The sequence below is a fragment of the Ranitomeya variabilis genome, chromosome 6 (genome assembly GCF_051348905.1).
Source record: "Ranitomeya variabilis isolate aRanVar5 chromosome 6, aRanVar5.hap1, whole genome shotgun sequence".
In the NCBI taxonomy this organism is placed as follows: domain Eukaryota; kingdom Metazoa; phylum Chordata; class Amphibia; order Anura; family Dendrobatidae; genus Ranitomeya; species Ranitomeya variabilis.
This window is the reverse complement of record NC_135237.1, coordinates 564,867,054-564,892,358: the sequence shown is the minus strand read 5'-3', so window position 1 is coordinate 564,892,358 and position 25,305 is coordinate 564,867,054. Positions and strand designations below refer to the sequence as shown.

General features: G+C 44.4%; 1 protein-coding gene across 1 annotated transcript in view; it reads left to right on the top strand.

Moving 5' to 3' along the window:
• The window catches only part of LOC143783087 (GPI-anchor transamidase component GPAA1-like), a 30,508-nt gene extending 13,296 nt beyond the window's left edge, over positions 1-17,212 (top strand). The window contains exons 8-13 of the mRNA XM_077271342.1: positions 7-203; positions 2,305-2,458; positions 3,398-3,469; positions 3,560-3,756; positions 16,033-16,203; positions 16,525-17,212. Coding sequence (XP_077127457.1) covers positions 7-203; positions 2,305-2,458; positions 3,398-3,469; positions 3,560-3,756; positions 16,033-16,203; positions 16,525-16,768 — 1,035 coding nt within the window. The 3' untranslated portion in view covers positions 16,769-17,212. The remainder of the gene's footprint in view (positions 1-6; positions 204-2,304; positions 2,459-3,397; positions 3,470-3,559; positions 3,757-16,032; positions 16,204-16,524) is intronic.
• The last annotated feature ends 8,093 nt before the right edge of the window (positions 17,213-25,305 follow it).

Genomic DNA, 25,305 nt, shown 5'->3' with positions numbered 1-25,305 from the left:
GACCAGCTGCAGCGCAGTGACTATGACACCATCCCTGGATACCTGCACAACCTGCACACAATGCTGCTCATGGTCCTGAAGCAAGGCTCCGGCCGACCTCAGGGAGACCACGGCCTCTTCCTCCGCTACCACATAGAAGCCATCACCCTGCGCGGCATCAACAGCTTCCGCCAGTACAAATACGAGATGGTGACCATCGGAGAGTAAGTGAAGGAGAATCTGGTCATGTGAGGTCCTGGTACCGCACATGGGGTCAGTAACGTCTCTCTTCTAGTACTGCACATGGGGGGTCAGTAACGTCTCTCTTCTAGTACTGCACATGGGGGTCAGTAACGTCTCTCTTCTAGTACTGCACATGGGGGTCAGTAACGTCACTCTTCTAGTACTGCGCATGGGGGTCAGTAACGTCTCTCTTCTAGTACTGCACATGGGGGGTCAGTAACGTCTCTCTTCTAGTACTGCACATGGGGGGTCAGTAACGTCTCTCTTCTAGTACTGCACATGGGGGTCAGTAACGTCACTCTTCTAGTACTGCGCATGGGGGTCAGTAACGTCTCTCTTCTAGTACTGCACATGGGGGTCAGTAACGTCACTCTTCTAGTACTGCGCATAGGGGTCAGTAACGTCTCTCTTCTAGTACTGCACATGGGGGTCAGTAACGTCACTCTTCTAGTACTGCACATGGGGGTCAGTAACGTCTCTCTTCTAGTACTGCACATGGGGGTCAGTAACGTCTCTCTTCTAGTACTGCACATGGGGGTCAGTAACGTCTCTCTTCTAGTACTGCGCATGGGGGTCAGTAACGTCTCTCTTCTAGTACTGCACATGGAGGTCAGTAACGTCTCTCTTCTAGTACTGCACATGGGGGGTCAGTAACGTCACTCTTCTAGTACTGCGCATGGGGGTCAGTAACGTCTCTCTTCTAGTACTGCACATGGAGGTCAGTAACGTCTCTCTTCTAGTACTGCACATGGGGGTCGGTAACGTCTCTCTTCTAGTACTGCACATGGAGGTCAGTAACGTCACTCTTCTAGTACTGCACATGGGGGTCGGTAACGTCTCTCTTCTAGTACTGCACATGGGGGTCAGTAACGTCTCTTCTAGTACTGCACATGGGGGTCAGTAACGTCACTCTTCTAGTACTGCGCATAGGGGTCAGTAACGTCTCTCTTCTAGTACTGCACATGGGGGTCAGTAACGTCACTCTTCTAGTACTGCGCATGGGGGTCAGTAACGTCTCTCTTCTAGTACTGCACATGGAGGTCAGTAACGTCTCTCTTCTAGTACTGCACATGGGGGTCGGTAACGTCTCTCTTCTAGTACTGCACATGGGGGTCAGTAACGTCTCTTCTAGTACTGCACATGGGGGTCGGTAACGTCTCTCTTCTAGTACTGCACATGGGGGTCAGTAACGTCTCTTCTAGTACTGCACATGGGGGTCAGTAACGTCACTCTTCTAGTACTGCACATGGGGGTCAGTAACGTCTCTTCTAGTACTGCACATGGAGGTCAGTAACGTCTCTCTTCTAGTACTGCACATGGGGGTCAGTAACGTCACTCTTCTAGTAATGCACATGGGGGTCGGTAACGTCTCTCTTCTAGTACTGCACATGGGGGTCAGTAACGTCTCTCTTCTAGTACTGCACATGGGGGTCGGTAACGTCTTTCTTCTAGTACTGCACATGGGGGTCAGTAACGTCTCTCTTCTAGTACTGCACATGGGGGTCGGTAACGTCTCTCTTCTAGTACTGCACATGGGGGGTCAGTAACGTCTCTCTTCTAGTACTGCACATGGGGGTCGGTAACTTCTTTCTTCTAGTACTGCACATGGGGGTCAGTAACGTCTCTCTTCTAGTACTGCACATGGGGGTCGGTAACTTCTTTCTTCTAGTACTGCACATGGGGGTCGGTAACGTCTCTCTTCTAGTACTGCACATGGGGGTCAGTAACGTCTCTCTTCTAGTACTGCACATGGGGGGGTCGGTAACGTCACTCTTCTAGTACTGCACATGGGGGTCAGTAACGTCTCTTCTAGTACTGCACATGGGGGTCAGTAACGTCTCTTCTAGTACTGCACATGGGGGTCAGTAACGTCTCTCTTCTAGTACTGCACATGGAGGTCAGTAACGTCACTCTTCTAGTACTGCACTTGGGGGTCAGTAACGTCTCTTCTAGTACTGCACATGGGGGTCGGTAATGTCACTCTTCCAGTACCGCTGCGGTGACAGTGCACTCCATCAAGTGTCCACTAGGAGGAGCCAACCAACCCCGGACCTGAGCTGTTTCCTTTCTTTTTGTTCCCAGGACTATTGAAGGGATGTTCCGCAAACTGAACAACCTGTCGGAGCGGCTGCACCAGTCCTACTTCTTCTACCTTCTTCCTTCCCTCAACAGATTCGTGTCTATCGGGATTTACATGCCGGCCATCGGCTTCATCATCCTCATTCTCATCCTCCGAATATCCTAAACTGCACGGTAATGGTTGGTTTATTTCCTGCCCCCCCCCCCCCCCGTAGTGCTCTGACGCTGAGCTCGGACATTATCGGGCCGATGGCTGCACTCACTGAATCTTTCCTGATATGTCGTTCTTATCCATCAGCAGAGCAGTGCAGTGATAATTAGCCACCACTAGAGGGAGGTGGTGTACACCTGTATACAGCATTGACTTCATTGGGAATTGTACTCGTTTGTATGTAGATGGCGCCCCCTAGTGGTAAAAATGGGAAGAAAATGAAAAAAAAAAAAATCAAAGCGAAAAAGGAAACGATGGACAAAAAGGAAAAATATCCAGCACCGACCTTTAACAGCTGCAAATGGAGGCAGCTCCGATCGCTGCTGTTTACGCATTTAGATCAATCACTGACAGTGACATTTATATGGTTCCTTTGCTGATACACATTCACCTCCATTAAAACAGGGTACTGATGGGCTGTAATGGCAGCCGGGGGCCAAAGGAATACTCACATCGTCGCCGTATTGTCACCTACCGGTGTCTGGGCTGCATGTGAGACCATTAGTGTTCCCTGTATTCTGCAGTATATGGTATATATGTTCTCAGGTTCAAGTCCCCTAAGGGAATTAAAGTGAAAATTAATAGAAAAATATTTTTAAAGAATATAGAAAATAAAACATTTGCTTTAACCCTCATTTTCCCAATTAAAAAGTAATTTAAAAAAAATTATGATCTGTTTTATACCTGGGGAGTCGCCATTTAGCAAACCAGACCCCCAACATTTTGCAGTTTTATCCAAATTGACTTCTCTCCAATGGATCTTGAGTTATCATCCTCCAGTCACATCCAGAGCTTACAGGGAATCCTCAGAACTGTGGATGCAGCTTTGGTTGTGACTGGAGTGTAAGAATTTATCTGTGCAATGATCCTTGACTTTGTCCTCACGCTCTGGATCTGTGGATTAAGCTGAGCCGGACAGAGACGACGAGCGAGGACGGAGCTGGAGACGGTGACGCGGTTCGTATATATTCCCCCCATCCCTGTGATGATCCAGGGGGGCCGCAGATCCCCAGCCCGGACTGATGGTCTGTGTCGCTTGTGTTGTAGGCGGGCAGACCCGGCATCCTGCAGCTGGCAACCCCCATCGTGATCTGCCACGCCACGGGGCTCAGCCTGTACTACATCCCGGTGCTGAGCCAGGAGATGGCCACCGACCACTTCCCGGTGTCGGAGTCCGAGGCGGTGGTGCTGATCGCCATTGCTATATACGTGGCAGGACTGGCGCTGCCCCACAACACGCACAGGTACGACGCCGGATCCGCACATGTCGGAGGGATGGTCGGTACTGGTAGAGAAGTCCCAAGAAGTTCGCAGCATCTCAAGCTGAAATCCGTCAGATAAATTGTTCGATGTTTGGGTGCTCGACAATTATGTTCTAGGGCTTTTTAACCCTTTGGTGGTACGTCCGGGTCCCAATGTACAGAGCAGGCTCGGGTATTGCGTACAGTATTTGGTTTGACGCATCCGGTAAGGTCCGGACTTAAAGAAATTTTCACATCTCCAAGATCCTATTTCAATATGTAGTAGGTGTAATAATATTAGCAAATACCTCCAATTATAAAGGTAGTATAGTTTTTCTGATTTACTATGTCACTTTCCCCATGTGCAGGCATTGTAGTATCCTAGTATCCGTGGTTACGACCACTAAGAGCTAACTCACTATATGAGTGGTCGTAACCATGGATACCTACGCTACTATAAAGCCTGGCACATGGGGTAAGTGGCATAGCTTATAAGAAGAACTATACTACATTTCTAATTAGAGGTATTTGCTAATATTATTATGACACCTACTACATATAATGATAGGATCTTGGAGATGGGAATACGCCTTTAAAGAATTATTCATCCCACATAGAGATCTTCAAAAAAACAAAATGTTCGATATACTGCCCAAAAAGATAGAATAAATAGCGATAAAAAACATAAAATATATATACTTTTTAGAGATGGGCGGACACGTGGATGTTTGGGTTTGGCCGAACAGTTACAAAAAGTTCGGGTACTAGAACAGTACACGGACCCCATTCACTTGAATGGAGGGCCCGAACATCCAGTGTTTGCTGTGCTGTCATGTGCATGGCAGCTAGACAAACGCCGCTTCTGTTCGGCGGTGAAATCATCCCAGCCTGTCAGACAGCCGCGGTTCCCATGCAGGCAGAAGTCAGCGTGAGCGCTCAGCTGTGATCGGAGGTATACATTTTGCCTTCGGTCAATGGTGTCAGCTGATAGGACTACTGCTCCCATCATCCAACACGTGCTGCCGCTAATAACAGTGAGAGCAGGAGCAGCTGATTACAATATTCATTAGCCAATCCTGCGCTGTAAATAAATAATTTAAAAAAAAACAAAAAACCTTTTCATGTATTCCCCTGTATTTTTGTTAACCAGTCAGGCAAAACTCACAACTGGAGACTGCAGCCCTCAGCTGTCTGCTTCAGCAAGGCTGGTTATCAAGAATAGAGGGGTCCCCATGCCGTATTTTTTAATTATTTAATTTAAAAACATAATAACGTGTGGGGTCCCCCTCATTTTTGACAACCAACCTTGCTAAAGCTCACAGCTGGGGGCTGGTATTCTCAGGCTGGTAAGGGGCCATGGATATTGGCCCTCCAACCTAAAAATAGCAGCCCGCAGCTGCCCAGAAAAGGTGCATCGACTAGTTGCGCCAATTCTGGCATTTTGCCCGGCTCTTCCCACTTGCCCTGTAGCGGTGGCAAGTGGGGTTCATATTTGTGGGGTTGATGTTACCTTTGTATTGTCTGGAGACATCAAGCCCACGGCTTAGTAATGGAGAGGAATATAAGACTCCCCCATAACTAACCCCATAGTCACATTTTATGAAAACACAGACACCAAGAATAAAGTCCTTTAATTGAAAAAATGACACAGACTCCTTTAATAATCTCAAACCATACTTACGACCTCGCCTAATTCCTCCGAAGCCCTCGATCTCCTGTAATGAACCAAAAATAATGAAACAACGATATATCATACCTGTCCGTCGTTCTGTCTCACGCCATAATCCATGCCTGGGGGAAAAACAGTTTTCAACCTGGACGGTGCCAAGATGCGACCATCCAGGCTGAGCACCACGGGTGGCTGAACTGCTGCGAGCGCAGCGTCAGTGACAAGCGGTGACATCACGGAGGCTGCGGTCCCAGCCAGGCTGAACTGACGTGACCTCCCTGCTAGCACCGTGAGAGTTTTTCTCACGGTGCTAGCGGGGATTTCACCGAGGTCACGGCAGTTCAGCCCGGCTGGGACCGCAGCCTCCGTGATGTCACCGCTTGTCACTGACTCTGCGCTCGCAGCAGTTCAGTCACAAGTGGTTCAATATCATATTCTCAGGACGATTTTACTACACAAGTGAGTCCCTGAGTCCCGAGCATCAATGGTAGAACTTCATTTCTGGGTAGGGGGGAGTTATGGCTCTTGGGAACCTCTGACATTTGAAATCACTCCCAATTTTCCCAGTTAACCCCTTTCTGACATCGGACGTACTATCCCGTCGAGGTGGGGTGGGCCCGTATGACCACCGATGGGATAGTACGTCCAGCGCGATCGGCGGCGCTCACGGGGGGAGCGTGGCCGATCGCGGCCGGGTGTCAGCTGCATATCGCAGCTGACATCCGGCACTATGTGCCAGGAGCGGTCACGGACCGCTCCCGGCACATTAACCCCCGGCACACCACGATCAAACATGATCGCGATGTGCCGGCGGTGCAGGGAAGCATCGCGCAGGGAGGGGGCTCCCTGCGGGCTTCCCTGAGCCCCCCGCAGCAACGCGATGTGATCGCATTGCTGCGAGGGTCTTACCTCCCTCCCTGCCTGCTCCAGACCCGGATCCAAGATGGCCGCGGATCCGGGTCCTGCAGGGAGGGAGGTGGCTTCACAGAAGCCTGCTCAAAGCAGGCACTGTGAAGCAGCCTGCACTTCTCTCAGATCGATGATCTGTCAGAGTGCTATGCAAACTGGCAGATCACCGATCTGTATTGTCCCCCCCTGGGGCAAAGTAAAAAAGTAAAAAAAAAAATTTCCAAATGTGTAAAAAAAAAAATAAAAAAAAATATTCCAAAATAATGAAAAAAAATATATATATTTTATTCGGACTCCCATGACAGCACCATGAGAGAGGGGATCCGCCCCTTTAGGAACAGGAAACCCACAGATACAAAAGGGCGGCACCTCTCCCACGCATCAGTTGGTTTCCTGTTCCTAACGGGACGGGATCCTACAGATTTTACAAAAGGATCCCAGGCCGGCCGGCCGACTCAGGTAGCGAGGGGGTCTCCTACCTCGGCCGGTGCGGAGTCCCTGGTAGATGTCGCAATGGTCCTGGCAGGGCTGCATATGGGCGACATTCCAGCAGAGAGCGGTCACCGGTGGTGTCCTGTCTCTAGACCAGCGCCGCGTAAGTATGTCCCCTGGGTCCCCTCCTTCTGGGGTAGCTGGGGTCTCAGGTATGCGGCGATGCTTGGCGCCATCCGGAGGTGCTGCGGCTCTGTCCGGCGTCCTCGCCGCTCTGTGCGCTGATGGGAAGCGCTGGGAGGCCGGGTGACGCCGGGGGAGGAGTCGGCAGTCACTTCCGGGTTCTGGGGTCCTGCGCATGCGCAGTGAATACCAAGATGGCGGCGCCCACCGGTACAGCGTCGCCGGCATTCTGAGCCCCGGGGGGTTTACCACCTGCACCAGAGGGAGGCCGGAAGAGGTAATCAGGGGAGCGCTAGGCACAGCTGCTGACCGGGGGAGAGATTATAAAAAGAACTCCGGATCGTGATCCCTTGCTTCTGGCCTCATATCTGGTAAAGATGGAGGACGAGCACGTGCAGCTTCTGGAAGCCCAGAAGCCTAAAGAGAAGGATCGCGACAAAAGGAGTAGTGAATCTGGCCACAAAAGCACCTCCAGACAGGGGTCTGGAACGTCAGCCAGGAGAAATCCCCCTCGGATTCCGGTACTTTTTCTTTGGGCAGCGCTGGTAAGTGATCTTCGTGAAAGTTCACTCAGTGACATGATTCCCCTCATATGTTCCATTATAGGGGAAGAAATGTGCCGGGAAGGCGAAACACAGGGAATGTGGAATCTGCGGGGTTCCCCTACCTGATTCGTGCCCTAAAAAGTTATGTGGCCCCTGTATACAGCAGACGGTGAGGTCTCAGGAAAGGGGAGAGGGGGAGAGCATTATATCTACAGGGATTAGATTGCTTTACTTACCCCCCTCAGGTGGCGGAGGAATCCCTTACTATGACCACCAGCTTAAAGGAGATGATCAGAATGGAGGTCAGACAATCCTTAAGGGGTTTTTCTCAAGGAGGAAGCTCTAAATCCAAAGCTCCGTTACTCTCCGATTCTTCAGTAGAAGAGGATAAGGAGGAAGTTTTCTCCGGTTCGGCTGCGTCATCCTCTTCCTCGGATGAGGACACCGCCCGCTTCTGTCTACCCCTCGAACGAGTGGATAAGCTGGTCAAGGCGGTCAGAGGAACGATGGGCATAACGGAACCGAGACCCAAACTTTCCAAGGAGGAAATCATGTTCAGTGGGTTGGAGCAGAAAAAACGTAGAGTCTTCCCGCTCAACGAAAAAATCCAGGCTCTTATCAGTAAAGAGTGGAAAAAACCTGAGAGAAAGGGTTCCTTACCCCCAGCGCAGAATATCCGTTTGATGATCCTGCAGTCACCAACTGAGAAAAAGCCCCTAAGTTGGATGCGGCAATAGCCAAAGTGGCCAAACGGGCCTCTCTCCCCTTTGAGGACATGGGGACCCTTAAGGACCCCCTTGATAGAAAAGCGGATACCTTTCTAAAAAGTACCTGGGAGATGGCGGCCAGTTCTTTAAGGCCTGCGGTGGCTTCAACCTGTACAGCCAGATCAATGATGGTCTGGTTGGAACAATTAGAGACTCAGTTAAAAGAAGGTGCATCAAGGGATTCTATCCTGACTGCCTTACCACTGATCCAAGAAGCAGCTGCTTTCTTATCAGATGCATCTATTGACTCTGTCAAAATGGCTGCTAGGGCAGCAGGTCTCTCGAATGCGGCCAGAAGGGCTCTTTGGCTGAAATGTTGGCCAGGCGATATACAGTCAAAATCAAAACTCTGCATCATTCCATGCAAAGGGGAGTATCTATTCGGGCCCACCTTAGATGAACTCCTAGAAAAAGCGGGAGATGACAAAAAGAAGTTCCCCAACCTGCTGGGATCCTACCGCCGTCCCTTTAATAAAAGAAGGTTCGGTCGCGGAGGGAAGCGTACCTTTTCACCTTCAAGGGATCGGTCTAGGTGGGACGACAGACGTAGACGAGGTACGGGATATATGTTCCGTCGTTCCTCAAAAGAAAGGAAGAAGGAGGACAAATGACTAGAAGCCCCGGTGGGGGGCAGACTTTTGCATTTTGGTTCAGAATGGTCAGAGATCACGAATAGTGTCTGGGTGCAAGATACTATTTCTCGAGGTCTTACTCTTGAGTTCTGCCATACCCCACGGGATAAATTTATGTTAACACCCTTACGTTCTAATCCCCTAGAACAATCTGCTCTAGAAGAAGAGGTTTGGTCTCTCTGTTCTAAAAATGTTCTTACACAGGTTCCAGAGACTGATAGAGGGAAAGGATTCTATTCTCCCTTGTTTCTTATTCAGAAACCTGATAAAACGTATAGAACCATTATAAATCTCAGACATCTTAATAGTTTTTTGGTTAAGCATACCTTTAAAATGGAGTCCATTAGCTCAACAATAAAGATACTGTTCAAAAACTGCTTCATGGTGGTAGTCGACTTAAAGGATGCCTATTACCACGTACCTATTCATGTGAATTTCCAGCAGTTCTTGAGGGTAGCAGTATTAATGGGAGGAGTTGTTTATCACTTTCAGTACAGAGCTCTTCCTTTCGGTATAACATCAGCCCCTAGAGTATTCACAAAAATAGTGGCAGAGGTGATGGCTCACTTGCGAGAAGCTAATGTCCTTATCGTCCCATACCTTGACGATTTCCTCATAATAGGTAACTCGGTAGAACACTGTTTGTCCCAACTAGAACTAACTAGGGTTACGCTGGAACGCCTGGGCTGGATAATTAATTTTGAAAAATCTCGATTACAGCCTCAAAAAATTCAGAAGTTTCTGGGCTTATTACTAGATTCAACTACACAGCAGTGTTATCTTCCGGAAAATAAACTATCTCAGATTCAGCATCAGGTACAAAAAGCAGTAAATACACCCTCTATGACCCTGCGGCAAGCTATGTCCCTGTTGGGGTCCCTCACATCGTGCATACCAGCGGTAAGGTGGGCACACTTTCACACTAGATCCCTCCAGAAAGAGATTTTGGTTAAGGATAGGATCTTGAGGGGTGTATTAGAGGAAAAAATAACGCTAGAACCAGCGACTCTCAAATCCCTAAGTTGGTGGCTGGATAGGGATAATTTGTCAGCTGGTGTTCCCTGGATGATAGACGTGTCCAGGGTTGTGACTACGGATGCCAGCTCCTCAGGTTGGGGGGCTCACATGAATGACATCGTAGTGCAAGGCCAATGGGAACCATACTCAACATCCTCTTCCAATCAGAGAGAATTACTAGCAATCGAATTGTCAGTTAAAAACCTCCTCATGTATCTGCAGGGCCACCACGTCAGGATCCTCTCAGACAACCGGGTGGCAGTCTCCTATATAAATCATCAAGGAGGGACACGCTCCGAGGCTCTGATGCAGATCACAGATCGTCTCCTCCGGATGGCAGAAGAGAATTTACAATCTTTGACTGCTCTGCACATCACAGGAAAAGACAACATAAAAGCGGACTTTCTCAGCCGCAATGTTCTAAAGCAAGGAGAATGGTCTCTAAACGGAGACATCTTCAAACAGATTGTACGCTTGTGGGGTCAACCGGTAGTGGACCTATTTGCCACAAGAGAAAACAAAAAAGTAAAAAACTTTTGTTCCCTAAATCCCAGGGAGAATCCACTGGCAGTGGATGCATTCCTCATAAAATGGGATTTTTCTCTGGCCTATGCCTTCCCGCCACTGAACCTACTACCTCTAGTGGTGAGGAAGGTCAGAGAAGACCGTGCGAGACTCATTCTGATTGCTCCCTTTTGGCCCAGGAGAACCTGGTTTTCATGGCTCAGGACGATGTCAGTGGGCGATCCATGGGTACTTCCAGACATCCCAAATTTGCTCTCCCAGGGGCCGATACTCCATCCACAAGTGAAGGGACTTCATTTGACGGCTTGGAGTTTGAGCGGTCATTGTTAGAAAATAAAGGCTTCTCTCCTAAATTAGTCGATACCCTTTTAAGAAGTAGAAAGCCAATAACAACAAGAATCTACTCCAGAACCTGGAGAAAGTTCTTAGCTTCCTCAGAATTTAATATTAATGACGGTGTACCAATACGTCAAATATTGGAATTTTTGCAAAGAGGGTTAGAGTTAAAACTCTCCACAAGCACATTAAGAGTACAAGTTTCAGCACTTGGGGCCCTGTTCTCATGTAATATTGCGGGCAACTACTGGGTGTCAAGATTTATTAAGGCGGTCGGGAGAATTAGACCGTTATATAGAAACAAAATGGTTCCATGGGATTTAAATCTTGTCCTTTCTTCTTTGACAAAGCCCCCTTTTGAGCCGTTGCATGAAGCCTCAGTCAGGATGTTGTCTCTCAAAACAGCTTTCCTAGTAGCTATAACATCAGCTCGCAGGATAGGAGACATCCAGGCACTCTCTAGACTTCCCCCGTATACAGAATTTCTCCAGGATAGAGTTATCCTTAGACCGGACCCAGCCTACTTACCAAAAGTAGTATCCCAGTTTCACAGATCGCAGGAGATAGTTTTACCTTCGTTTATCCCTAATCCTTCTAACCCTAAAGAAAGGGAGCTCCATACCTTAGATGTCAGGAGATGCCTTCTTCAATATATCTCGGTCACTAATGATTGGAAGAAGGACAATGCGCTATTCCTGTCCTTCCAAGGTCCAAGGAAAGGGGCTAGAGCATCTAAATACATACTAGCTAAATGGATTAGGGAGGCTATCTCTCTTGCTTACACGACAGGTGGGGGTCCGGCTCCGCAGAATCTGAGGGCACATTCCACCCGAGCCATGGCGTCATCCTGGGCAGAGAGGTCTGGAGTGTCGGTCGACCAGATATGTAAGGCGGCCACATGGTCATCCCCTTCCACCTTTTTCAAACACTATAGATTGGACTTGGGGTTCTCCTCAGATCTCACCTTCGGGTTAAGGGTGCTGCAGGCTGTGGTCCCTCCCTAAAAATGGCTTACATCTCTGTAAATCTCTCGTGGTGCTGTCATGGGAGTCCGAATAAAGCATTAAGCTACTTACGGGTAGCGGCATTTTTCGGAGGCCCATGACAGCACCCTTAGTTCCCTCCCTTTTCACATGGGGTTGCACATCTTGGGGTTATAAATAACTAAATAATTTAAAGAAGGAATGTTATCTTCTCACGTGTGTTACTTTATTAAACTCATTGTGTTTAATTGTATGCAATTTTGTGTTTGCTTGTCATTAACTGCGGTTAGTCCTCTCAGGCTCTGTAATCCAACTGATGCGTGGGAGAGGTGCCGCCCTTTTGTATCTGTGGGTTTCCTGTTCCTAAAGGGGCGGATCCCCTCTCTCGTGGTGCTGTCATGGGCCTCCGAAAAATGCCGCTACCCGTAAGTAGCTTAATGCTATTCCCATAAATACATTTCTTTATCTAAATAAAAAAAAAAACAAACAATAAAAGTACACATATTTAGTATCGCCGCGTCCGTAACGACCCGACCTATAAAACTGGCCCACTAGTTAACCCCTTCAGTAAACACCGTAAGAAAAAAAAAAAGAAGAGGCAAAAAACAACGCTTTATTATCATACCGCCGAACAAAAAGTGGAATAACACGCGATCAAAAAGACTGATATAAATAACCATGGTACCGCTGAAAGCGTCATCTTGTCCCGCAAATAACGAGCCGCCATACAGCATGATCAGCAAAAAAATAAAAAAGTTATAGTCCTGAGAATAAAGCGATGCAAAAATAATTATTTTTTCCATAAAATAGTTTTTATCGTATAAAAGCGCCAAAACATAAAAAAATAATATAAATGAGGTATCGCTGTAATCGTACTGACCCGACGAATAAAACTGCTTTATCAATTTTACCAAACGCGGAACGGTATAAACGCCTCCCCCAAAAGAAATTCATGAATAGCTGGTTTTTGGTCATTCTGCCTCACAAAAATCGGAATAAAAAGCGATCAAAAAATGTGACGTGCCCAAAAATGTTACCAATAAAAACGTCAACTCGTCCCGCAAAAAACAAGACCTCACATGACTCTGTGGACCAAAATATGGAAAATTTATAGTTCTCAAAATGTGGTAACGCAAAAAATATTTTTTGCAATAAAACGCGTCTTTCAGTGTGTGACGGCTGCCAATCATAAAAATCCGCTAAAAAACTCGCTATAAAAGTAAATCAAACCCCCTTTCATCACCCCCTTAGTTAGGGAAAAATAAAAAAAATGTATTTATTTCCATTTTCCCATTAGGGCTAGGGTTGGAGCTAGGGTTAAGGCTACAGTTAGGGTTGGGGCTAAAGTTAGGGTTAGGGTTGGGGCTAAAGTAACTTTAGGGTTAGGGTTTAGATTACATTTACGGTTGGGAATAGGGTTGGGATTAGGGTTAGGGGTGTGTCAGGGTTAGAGGTGTGGTTAGGGTTACTGTTGGGATTAGGGTTTCAGTTATAATTGGGGGTTTCCACTGTTTCGGCACATCAGGGGCTCTCCAAACGCGACATGGCGTCCGATCTCAATTCCAGCCAATTCTGCGTTGAAAAAGTAAAACAGTGCTCCTTCCCTTCCGAGCTCTCCCGTGTGCCCAAACAGGGGTTTACCCCAACATATGGGGTATCAGCGTACTCAGGACAAATAGGACAACAACCTTTGGAGTCCAATTTCTCCTGTTACCCCTGGGAAAATACAAAACTGGGGGCTAAAAAATAATTTTTGTGGGAAAAAAAAGATTTTTTATTTTCACGGCTCTGCGTTATAAACTGTAGTGAAACACTTGGGGGTTCAAAGTTCTTACAACACATCTAGATAAGTTCCTTGGAGGGTCTAGTTTCCAAAATGGGGTCACTTGTGCGGGGCTTCTACTGTTTAGGTACATTAGGGGCTCTGCAAACGCAATGTGACGCCTGCAGACCATTCCATCTAAGTCTGCATTCCAAATGGCGCTCCTTCCCTTCCGAGCCCTCCCATGCATCCAAACGGTGGTTCCCCTCCACATATGGGGTATCAGCGCACTCAGGACAAATTGGACAACAACTTTTGGGGTCCAATTTCTCCTGTTACCCTTGGGAAAATACAAAACTGGGGGCTGAAAAATAATTTTTGTGGGAAAAAAAATTTGTTTTATTTTTACGGCTCTGCATTATTAACTTCTGTGAAGCCCTTGGTGGGTCAAAGCGCTCAAAACACATCTAGATAAGTTCCTTAGGGGGTCTACTTTCCAAAATGGTGTCACTTGTGGGGGGTTTCAATGTTTAGGCACATCAGTGGCTCTCCAAACGCAACATGGCGTCCCATCTCAATTCCTGTCAATTTTGCATTGAAAAGTCAAACGGTGCTACTTCCCTTCCGAGCTCTCCCATGCGCCCAAACAGTGGTTTACCCCGACATATGGGGTATCAGCGTACTCAGGACAAATTGTACAACAACTTTTGGGGTCCAATTTCTTCTCTTACCCTTGGGAAAATATAAAATTGGGGGTGAAAAGATAATTTTTGTGAAAAAATATGATTTTTTATTTTTACGGTTCTGCATTATAAACTTCTGTGAAGCACTTGGTGGGTCAAAGTGCTCACCACACCTCTAGATAAGTTCCTTAGGGGGTCTACTTTCCAAAATGGTGTCACTTGTGGGGGGTTTCAATGTTTAGGCACATCAGGGGCTCTCCAAACGCAACATGACGTCCCATCTCAATTCCTGTCAATTTTGCATTGAAAAGTCAAACGGCGCTCCTTTCCTTCCGAGCTCTCCCATGCGCCCAAACAGTGGTTTACCCCCACATATGGGGTATCAGCGTACTCAGGACAAATTGTACAACAACTTTTGGGGTCCATTTTCTCCTGTTACCCTTGGGAAAATAAAACAAATTGGAGCTGAAGTAAATTTTGTGTGAAAAAAAGTTAAATGTTCATTTTTATTTAAACATTCCAAAAATTCCTGTGAAGCACCAGAAGGGTTAATAAACTTCTTGAATGTGGTTTTGAGCACCTTGAGGGGTGCAGTTTTTAGAATGGTGTCACACTTGGGTATTTTCTATCATATAGACCCCTCAAAATGACTTCAAATGTGATGTGGTCCCTAAAAAAAAATGGTGTTGTAAAAATGAGAAATTGCTGGTCAACTTTTAACCCTTATAACTCCCTAACAAAAAAAAATTTTGGTTCCAAAATTGTGCTGATGTAAAGTAGACATGTGGGAAATGTTACTTATTAAGTATTTTGTGTGACATATCACTGTGATTTAAGGGCATAAAAATTCAAAGTTGGAAAATTGCAAAATTTTCAAAATTTTCGCCAAATTTCCATTTTTTTTGCAAATAAACGCAGGTAATATCAAAGAAATTTTACCACTATCATGAAGTACAATATGTCACGAGAAAACAATGTCAGAATCTCCAAGATCCGTTGAAGCGTTCCAGAGTTATAACCTCATAAAGGGACAGTGGTCAGAATTGTAAAAATTGGCCCGGTCATTAACGTGCAAACCACCCTTGGGGGTGAAGGGGTTAAAAATTAAAGAAATTAAAATAATAAGGTGATTAATATTCATTATCGCCGCATCGGGAAAGTCTGATCTATAAAAATCTCAAACGCTACGGAAAAAAAACAACAACAATGTGATAATTGCCATTTTTAGTTGTTACCGATTTTCCCATTTTCAGTCCATTTTCGTCTCACAGTAAAGCAGCCCCCAGTACGGCTGTGGGGAAGGGAAAATGAAAACGGTATTTCTCTGGAGTGAACATTGATGTTGTGGGAAGAGTTTAGTGCGTAGGAAACGCTGCAGACGGTTTTATCTTCACATGGTGAGCGACAAATCTACAGGCTGGGCCATTTATATGGATCCACCTAAATAAGATGGGAACGGTTAGTGATATCAACTTCCTGTTTGTGGCACAGTAGTATATGAGAGGGGGAAACTATTCAAGATGGGTGGTGACCATGGCGGCCATTTTGGATCCAACATTTTTTTCCAATGGGAAGACAGTCATGTGACATATGAAACTTACTGAGAATTTCACAAGAAAAACAATGGTGTGCTTGGTTTTAGAAAAAATAAAGTTGGATCAAAAATGGCCGCCATGGTCAACACCCATCTTGAAAAGTTTTTCCCTCCCATATACTAATGTGCCACAAACAGGAAGCTGATATCACCAACCATTCCCATTTTATTTAGGTGTATCCATATACATGGCCCACCCTGTAGAACTCCCTAATAGAGCCGCACCTGTCTCTGTCCCGCAGGGTCCTGACGGGGGCCGGCTCGGACCGGGGCTGGATGATGCTGAAGCTGATCTCCCTCCTGTATCTGGCCGTCCAGCTGGGCTGTATCGCTGTCATTAACTTCTCCCTGGGGTTCATCCTGGCCGTCACCATTGTGCCAGTGGCCGCCATCGTCCAGCCCGTCGGACCCAAGTAAGTGCTTCCTGCAAATAATAAATCTCCAAATAACTTGTCTTGTCCTAATTGCACCCAGAGCTGCATTCATACCTCTGCTGTTCTCCTGGTATAGTCTGAGCCTGCACATCCTTACTTTTTGCTTCCTGTATACTTTTTTTTTTTTTTTAGCCACATTATTGTAGCTGCTGTACTGAAATCTGCAGTAAGCTTAAAAAAAAAAAAACGGCAGAATTTTGATTGCAGCTCTGGAGATGTCTGGTGTAGGAGAGTTCTGAGCCTCTTCAGACTGACAGCTTTTTTTCCCCTGTTTTGCATTAATGTCTGTCCTGTTTCCAGGCTCCTTTTCGCGGGGCTGCTGGTCCTGGTCACGCCAGCCACCACTCTTCTGGGCAGCATCTTCCTGTACCGGGAGCTGATTGAGTACCCAGTGACTCTCCTGGAATGCTGGCAGCTCTTCCTCCAGGCCATCGCGGGGGGCATGCTGGACCACTACCTCTACGGATCACTCCTCTTCCCTTTCATCGCCTTCTTTGTGTACCCCTGTTGGCTGCAACTGTGGAACGTGGTTTTCTGGAAATAATACTGGATTTTAGTTCTCCGTAAGAAATGTCTCTAAGAGAGAACGTCAAGAGCATTCTGAGCGAGACAGACCCATCGGAAGGCAGTGATGTGGTCTGGTGGTGGAGATGGTGGTGGCTTGGCTCAGACAGGAGCAATCTGGAGAAACTGGAAATATTTATTGCCACTTTATAAAAAGTGACGGATCCTTCATATGATGCATGAGACATTTTACTGACTACTGCACTTCTTTTTTTGTTCCTATATGGGAATGAGATTCAAACTTTCTACTGTAAACCAACTTCAGGAACATGGCTCCCAAGTGACGCGGTGCAATGATGACAAAGCAGCGGATGGATACAGATTCTTCAGGAGCAGCAGGTTTTACCACAAAAGCAAAACTCCGACAGCTCCTAATAAATGTGACATAATAATAAAAAGATGAATAAAAGTACAGAATGTTTTTAAAGAGTTGTAATGTTATTTATAAGGATATAACTACTATAATACTGCCCCCTATGTACAAGAATATAACTACTATAATACTGCCCCTATGTACAAGAATATAACTACTATAATACTGCTCCTATGTACAAGAATATAACTACTATAATACTGCCCCTATGTACAAGAATATAACTACTATAATACTGCTCCCTATGTACAAGAATATAACTACTATAATACTGCTCCTATGTACAAGAATATAACTACTATAATACTGCCCCTATGTACAAGAATATAACTACTATAATACTGCTCCTATGTACAAGAATATAACTACTATAATACTGCTCCTATGTACAAGAAAATAACTACTATAATACTGCCCCATGAACAAGACTATAACTCCTATAATACTGCCCCTATATATAAGAATATAACTAATATAATACTGCCCCCTATATATAAGAATGTAACTACTATAATACTGCTCCTATATACAAATATATAACTACTATAATACTGCCCCCTATACATAAGAATATAACTACTATAATACTGCCCTCTATATATAAGAATATAACTACTATAATACTGCCCCTATGTACAAGAATATAACCACTATAATACTGCCCCTATGTGCAAGAATATAACTACTATAATACTGCTCCTATGTACAAGAATATAACTACTATAATACTGCCCCTATGTACAAGAATATAACTACTATAATACTGCTCCTATGTACAAGAATATAACTACTATAATACTGCCCCCTATGTACAAGAATATAATTACTATAATACTGCTCCCTATGTACAAGAATATAATTACTATAATACTGCTCCTATGTACAAGAATATAACTACTATAATACTGCCCCTATGTACAAGAATATAACTACTATAATACTGCCCCTATGTACAAGAATATAACTACTATAATACTGCCCCTATGTACAAGAATATAACTACTATAATACTGCCCCTATGTGCAAGAATATAACTACTATATAATACTGCTCCTATGTACAAGAATATAACTACTATAATACTGCTCCTATGTACAAGAATATAACTACTATAATACTGCCCCATGAACAAGACTATAACTCCTATAATACTGCCCCTATATATAAGAATATAACTAATATAATACTGCCCCCTATATATAAGAATGTAACTACTATAATACTGCTCCTATATACAAATATATAACTACTATAATACTGCCCCCTATACATAAGAATATAACTACTATAATACTGCCCCCCATGTACAAGTATATAACTACTATAATACTGCTCCTATGTACAAGAATATAACTACTATAATACTGCTCCTATGTACAAGAATATAACTACTATAATACTGTCCCTACGTACAAGAATATAACTACTATAATACTGCTCCTATGTACAAGAATATAACTGCTATAATACTGCTCCTATGTACAAGAATATAACTACTATAATACTGTCCCTACGTACAAGAATATAACTACTATAATACTGCTCCTATGTATAGGAATATAACTACTATAATACTGCTCCTATGTACAAGAATACAACTACTATAATACTGTCCCTACGTACAAGAATATAACTACTATAATACTGCTCCTATGTACAAGAATATAACTGCTATAATACTGCTCCTATGTACAAGAATATAACTACTATAATACTGTCCCTACGTACAAGAATATAACTACTATAATACTTCCCCTATGTACAAGAAAATAACTACTATAATACTTTCCCTACGTACAAGAATATAACTACTATAATACTGCTCCTATGTACAAGAATATAACTGCTATAATACTGCTCCTATGTACAAGAATATAACTACTATAATACTGTCCCTACGTACAAGAATATAACTACTATAATACTTCCCCTATGTACAAGAATATAACTACTATAATACTGTCCCTACGTACAAGAATATAACTACTATAATACTGCCCCTATGTACAAGAATATAACTACTATAATACTGCCCCTATGTACAAGAATATAACTACTATAATACTGCTCCTATGTACAAGAATATAACTACTATAATACTGCTCCTATGTACAAGAATATAACTACTATAATACTGCTCCTATGTACAAGAATATAACTATTATAATACTGCCTCATATGTAAAGGAATATAGCTACTATAAAACTGCTTCTACATTTTTTTTTTTTTCTTCTAAAAATATTGCAAAAGCAGAAACACTACCGTCCATGATGCGGGGGTGAAGTTATCTTGTTGGTTGCTTTGAGTTTTGGACCCAGTCTTGTTCTTTTATTGTTTCGCAGCCCCAGAATATAGTAAACTATAAATGTTATTATGTAAAATGTTCCAGACTCTCAACAATGACTTGTAAGCAGTGATTGTAATCAATAGACGGGAATTGTGAATCCAAAATAACTCTGTGTGCCGCACGTCACTGTTTTCTCATAGACAGGAAGCTGCTAATCTATATTTCCTGTGTGTGCCGTAAACACGAAGAACCAACAAAAGGCGCGTGTCCCAATGAATATGGCATTTGCTTCTGCGCTAAAGATCTCGTATTTCAGTACCAAGGGCCCAATTCATCACTGCTTTTCTGACAGATTTTTGCTGAGGATACCTCTTAATTAGTGACTTTAGGAAATCGCAAAAGCAAATTTGAAGTTTTCTGTTTTTTACGTTAATGTGTCTTTTTCAGATACTTTTTGACTGATTAATGAAATGTTTCTTTGTGACAACATAGCATTTATTCTTAATTATTCCAGATGTATTTTCCAGAAGGATAAGAGACCTAAGCCATTGTTCATATGAGCCTGAACGTTGACTCTTGTATTGATATTTGTTGCAACTTATTGTGCTGCTATCCTTGGAAGACAGGGAAGCCGGATAATTGAACAATCGATGTTTTCTAATATGTTGTTTACCCATTGTATTAGTCCATGCAGCTTGTTGACCTGCAAACAGTGAACGACAAACTTTACAGATTAATTGAATACTCAATGAGAGTTCACCTTATCCCACCTTCCCCCTTACCTGTGGATGATGGCCTGGAGGACAGCTGTGGGTGTAAAAATGGACCTCTAGCCTTCTTGGCCTCCTATGTAGAATTTGGCAGTCAACTTCGAAGACACTGCAACTGCTGGCTCAATGGTTGGAGTGCCCACTCAGCTGATGCCCTCCGGGACCTAATTGTCCTCGAGCAACTTATGGAGAAAATGACCCAAGAAACATGAGCGTGGGTAGCTGACTGGAATCTCAAAACCCCAGAGCAAGCAACCCAATTAGCTGAGGAATTTACAGCTAATCGACCCCACTGGAGACTACAGTTGTGGCCAAAAGTATTGACACCCCTGCAATTCTGTCAGATAATACTCAGTTTCTTCCTGAAAATGATTGCAATCACAAATTCTTTGGTATTATTATCTTCATTTAATTTGTCTTAAATGAAAAAACACAAAAAGAATTGTCCTAAAGCCAAATTGGATATAATTCCACACCAAACATAAAAAGGGGGTGGACAAAAGTATTGGCACTGTTCCAAAAATCATGTGATGCTTCTCTAATTTGTGTAATTAACAGCACCTGTAACTTCCCTGTGGCATCTAACAGGTGTTGGCAATAACTAAATCACACTTGCAGCCAGTTGACATGGATTAAAGTTGACTCAACCTCTGTCCTGTGTCCTTGTGTGTACCACATTGAGCATGGAGAAAAGAAAGAAGACCAAAGAACTGTCTGAGGACTTGAGAAACCAAATTGTGAGGAAGCATGAGCAATCTCAAGGCTAAAAGTCCATCTCCAAAGACCTGAATGTTCCTGTGTCTTCCGTGCGCAGTGTCATCAAGAAGTTTAAAGCCCATGGCACTGTGGCTAATCTCCCAAGATGTGGACAGAAAAGAAAAATTGACAAGAGATTTCAACGCAAGATTGTGTGGATGTTGGATAAAGAACCTCGACTAACATCCAAACAAGTTCAAGCTGCCCGGCAGTCCCGAGGGTACAACAGTGTCAACCCGTACTATCCGTCAGTGTCTGAATGAAAAGGGACTGTATGGTAGGAGACCCAGGAAGACCCCACTTCTTACCCCGAGACATAAAAAAGCCAGGCTGGAGTTTGCCAAAACTTACCTGAAAAAGCCTAAAACGTTTTGGAAGAATGTTCTCTGGTCAGATGAGACAAAAGTAGAGCTTTTTGAACAAAGGCGTCAACATAGAGTTTACAGGAGAAAAAAAGAGGAATTCAAAGAAAAGAACATGGTCCCTACAGTCAAACATGGCGGAGGTTCCCTGATGTTTTGGGGTTGCTTTGCTGCCTCTGGCACTGGACTGCTTGACTGTGTGCATGGCATTATGAAGTCTGAAGACTACCAACAAATTTTGCAGCATAATGTAGGGCCCAGTGTGAGAAAGCTGGGTCTCCCTCAGAGGTCATTGGTCTTCCAGCAGGACAATGACCCAAAACACACTTCAAAAAGCACTAGAAAATGGTTTGAGAGAAAGCACTGGAGACTTCTAAGGTGGCCAGCAATGAGTCCAGACCTGATTCCCATAGAACACCTGTGGAGAGATCTAAAAATGGCAGTTTGGAGAAGGCACCCTTCAAATATCAGGGACCTGGAGCAGTTTGCCAAAGAAGAATGGTCTAAAATTCCAGCAGAGCATTGTAAGAAACTCATTGATGGTGACCGGAAGCGGTTGGTCGCAATTATTTTGGCTAAAGGTTGTGCAACCAAGTATTAGGCTGAGGGTGCCAATACTTTTGTCTGGCCCATTTTTGGAGTTTTGTGTGAAATGATCAATGTTTTGCTTTTTGCTTCATTCTCTTTTGTGTGTTTTCATTTAAGACAAATTAAATGAAGATAATAATACTAAAGAATTTGTGATTGCAATACTCAGAAACTGAGTATTATCTGACAGAATTGCAGGGGTGTCAATACTTTTGGCCACAACTGTATATGCCTGCCGATACCAGGAGATCCCTTAACCAAGGATTTGAGTGGCCACAAGTCATTCAACCAGGACTTTCCCTCTACCCAGCAGATGCCCCACAGGACAAAGGTTTACAAACAGGACACATGATTTGCCCAACCCACGGCGCTGTTACATGTGCGAGTACCTTGGACACATGGCCAAAGATTGTCTACAGGGCTGGGCCCCATTCCTTGAGCCCATCTGCCAGCCCAACCGTTTAATGTCTGCCAAAACAAGCTATCAGGGTCAGAGGGACACTACCCCTGGGAAACACCAGCAGAGGATTTAGTGATATACCCTTTTCACACTAAATGGCAGATTTACCACCCTACACTAGACAACCTCCATAGCCACCTCCAGCCAGTCATGGTCAATATCAAGGCCCAGGGATCTCAGAACACTCTGGTCAGCTCAAATATTGTTAACCCTTGAACACCATTTATCAGGCCGCCAAGTGACCATCTCCTGGGCTGGGTTTCAGTGCTCTCTGAATGGGCGCATTTACATGGTCAATTTATCGTCCGATGTACAAGAGAAGGCGCTGGAGGAGTTCACTATGAAGTCCATGTTAGTGTTCAGGTTTGGCCCCCCAAACACCGGTTGTTTGTAGCGCTGTCATGTTCATGACCGCGCGGCAAACACCACATATGATTGGCGGTAAATCATCACCGAGCGGTTCCCACGCTGTCAAATTTACCTCCTGTCATTGGTGTCAGCTGATGGGACTACTGCTCCCATAGAGCTAACGCCTGCTGCCGCTAAGGCCAGGTTCATATTGCGTTAACGGCAGCCCGTTCAACACATGCGTTAACGGGCTGCTGTTAACGCAAGTGCCGATTTGATATAGTGCTAGTGCAGATAGAGCTAGCAGATGCTCTATCTGCGCTAGCAGTGACGGACCCGGAAATGCTGCAGCCCACGTCCCAGGGTCCGTCACTCAATGACGTCACATCGCTAGTGCAGGCCCATTGTGGGCGTGCGCTAGCGATGCATCCGACATAGGGCATAATGGCGTTAATGGACTGTGTTACACCGCATTATGTTGCGGTGTAACGTAGTCCGTCTAACAGATGCCATAGACGCAATGTGAACCTGGCCTAATAGAGCAGTAGCGGCTGATGGGAGTATTCATCAGCCTGCACTGTAAATAAATTTTAAAAAAAATGGCATGAGTTCCCTTGTATTTTTGATAACCAGCCAGGGGCCGTTAGCAAGGTTGGTTATCAAGAATAGAGGGGTCCCCACTGTGATTTGTTTAAGCTATTTAAATAAATAATTTTAAAAAATGGCGTGGGTTCCCCCCATTTATGACAACCAACCTTGCTAAAGCAGACAGTTTGGGGCTGGTATTCTCAAGCCGGATAAGGGGCCATGGATATTGACCTCCCGCAGCCGTACCTATTTCCACTGAATCCCTCGTCTCCTGTAAAAAAACAAAAATAAAAAGCAACCATATCCCTCACCTTCCCGTAGTTTTGTCCCACGCCGTAATCCATGTCTGGGGGATAAACGGTTTTCAATGTGGACGGTGCCAAGATGCGACCATCCAGGCAGATAACCACTTGTGAATGAGCTGCTGCAAACGTAGCCTACGTGACTAGTGGTCACATCATCGAGGTTACTGCTGGTCACTGAGGCTGCATTCCCAGCCGGGCTGAGCTGTGGTGACCTCAGTGAGATCCCCGCTAGCACTGAGAAAAAGTCTTGCAGTGCAGAGGTGAGTTTACCACTTTTTCAAATTCACCACAGTGACATTCTCCTGATGAACTGCTGTGAACGCCTTGGAAAAGGATAGATGCACCCCTAAGCGGGAACATAACGCCCTCCAAAATGTAGATACAAACTAGGTCCTCCGATCTAACACCACATCAGAGGGAACCCTGCGAAGCTTCACAATCTGTGACAAACTATATGTGTGCATAGGAAGAAACCTGTCAGTCTAAGACGTGTAGTCCGAGACGAATAATCCTCAGACGACTTTTCAAAGTATATTTTCTGTAAAATGCTGTAGTGTAAAATATACATGACTGTGATAATACAGTCAGACTTTGATTCAGATGACAGGAACCATTTAAAGTTTAGACATGTTAGTTCGAGACATTCTATAGTCTGCAGCATAGTTTTCAGCTTAATTGGGTAGGTTTGGACAGTATAAGTAGAGTCTCATTGATATAAGAGGGCAGGGTCACCTCATCATTAGAAGTCAGGGTCAGCAGAGTCATCTCATCGTTAGAGGTCAGGGTCAGCAGAGTCATCTCATTATAGGGCAGGGTCAGCAGAGTCATCTCATCATTAGAGGTCAGGGTCAGCAGAGTCATCTCATTATTATTATAGGACAGGGTCAGCAGAGGCATCTCATCATTAGAGGTCAGGGTCAGCAGAGTCATCTCATTATTATAGGGCAGGGTCAGCAGAGTCATCTCATCATTAGAGGTCAGGGTCAGCAGAGTCATCTCATTATAGGTCAGGGTCAGCAGAGTTATCTCATTATCATTAGAGAGCAGGGTCAGGAAGGTTATCTCATTATCATCAGATGGCAGGATCAGCAGAGTCAACAATTTGGTGCATTTTCCACTCGTAAATCATTTTTGCATAATTTTCTAAGCATTTTATGGCAAGGTTTTATGCAGCTGAGATGTGCTAAAGCAAGTAATAAAACCACAGCATTTTGCTACCCTCAAAATTATAGTTAAAGACATAAAAAGCCACATAAAAACAGTGAGACAAAAAAAAAACACTGTATTTTTAGAAATGGTTTTTAGATGTGAATCTTCTGCCAGAAAAATCCATGTAAAAAATAAAACTGTGGGAACATACTCCACTAGGGAAAGAGGAGAGACAGTACTCATTAGGACATCTTCACACAGTCTTTTGTTTGGGATTTTTCTGGTGGAAAAATCTACATCTAAAAACATTTTAATTTCCTTTTTTACTGAAGTTTTCTAAGAACACACATTTTTTACACTGTTTTATTGTGGGTTTTAGACGCATTTTTAATCATATTGGGTGTCGCAATCGGGTGTTTTTTTATACATTTCTGTTTCATAAAGATAATTGGAATCGGCAATGAAAACTGCAGCAAATCCATAGATTTACATTTAAAAATGCACCAAAGAATTGATATGACGCTTTTTCTA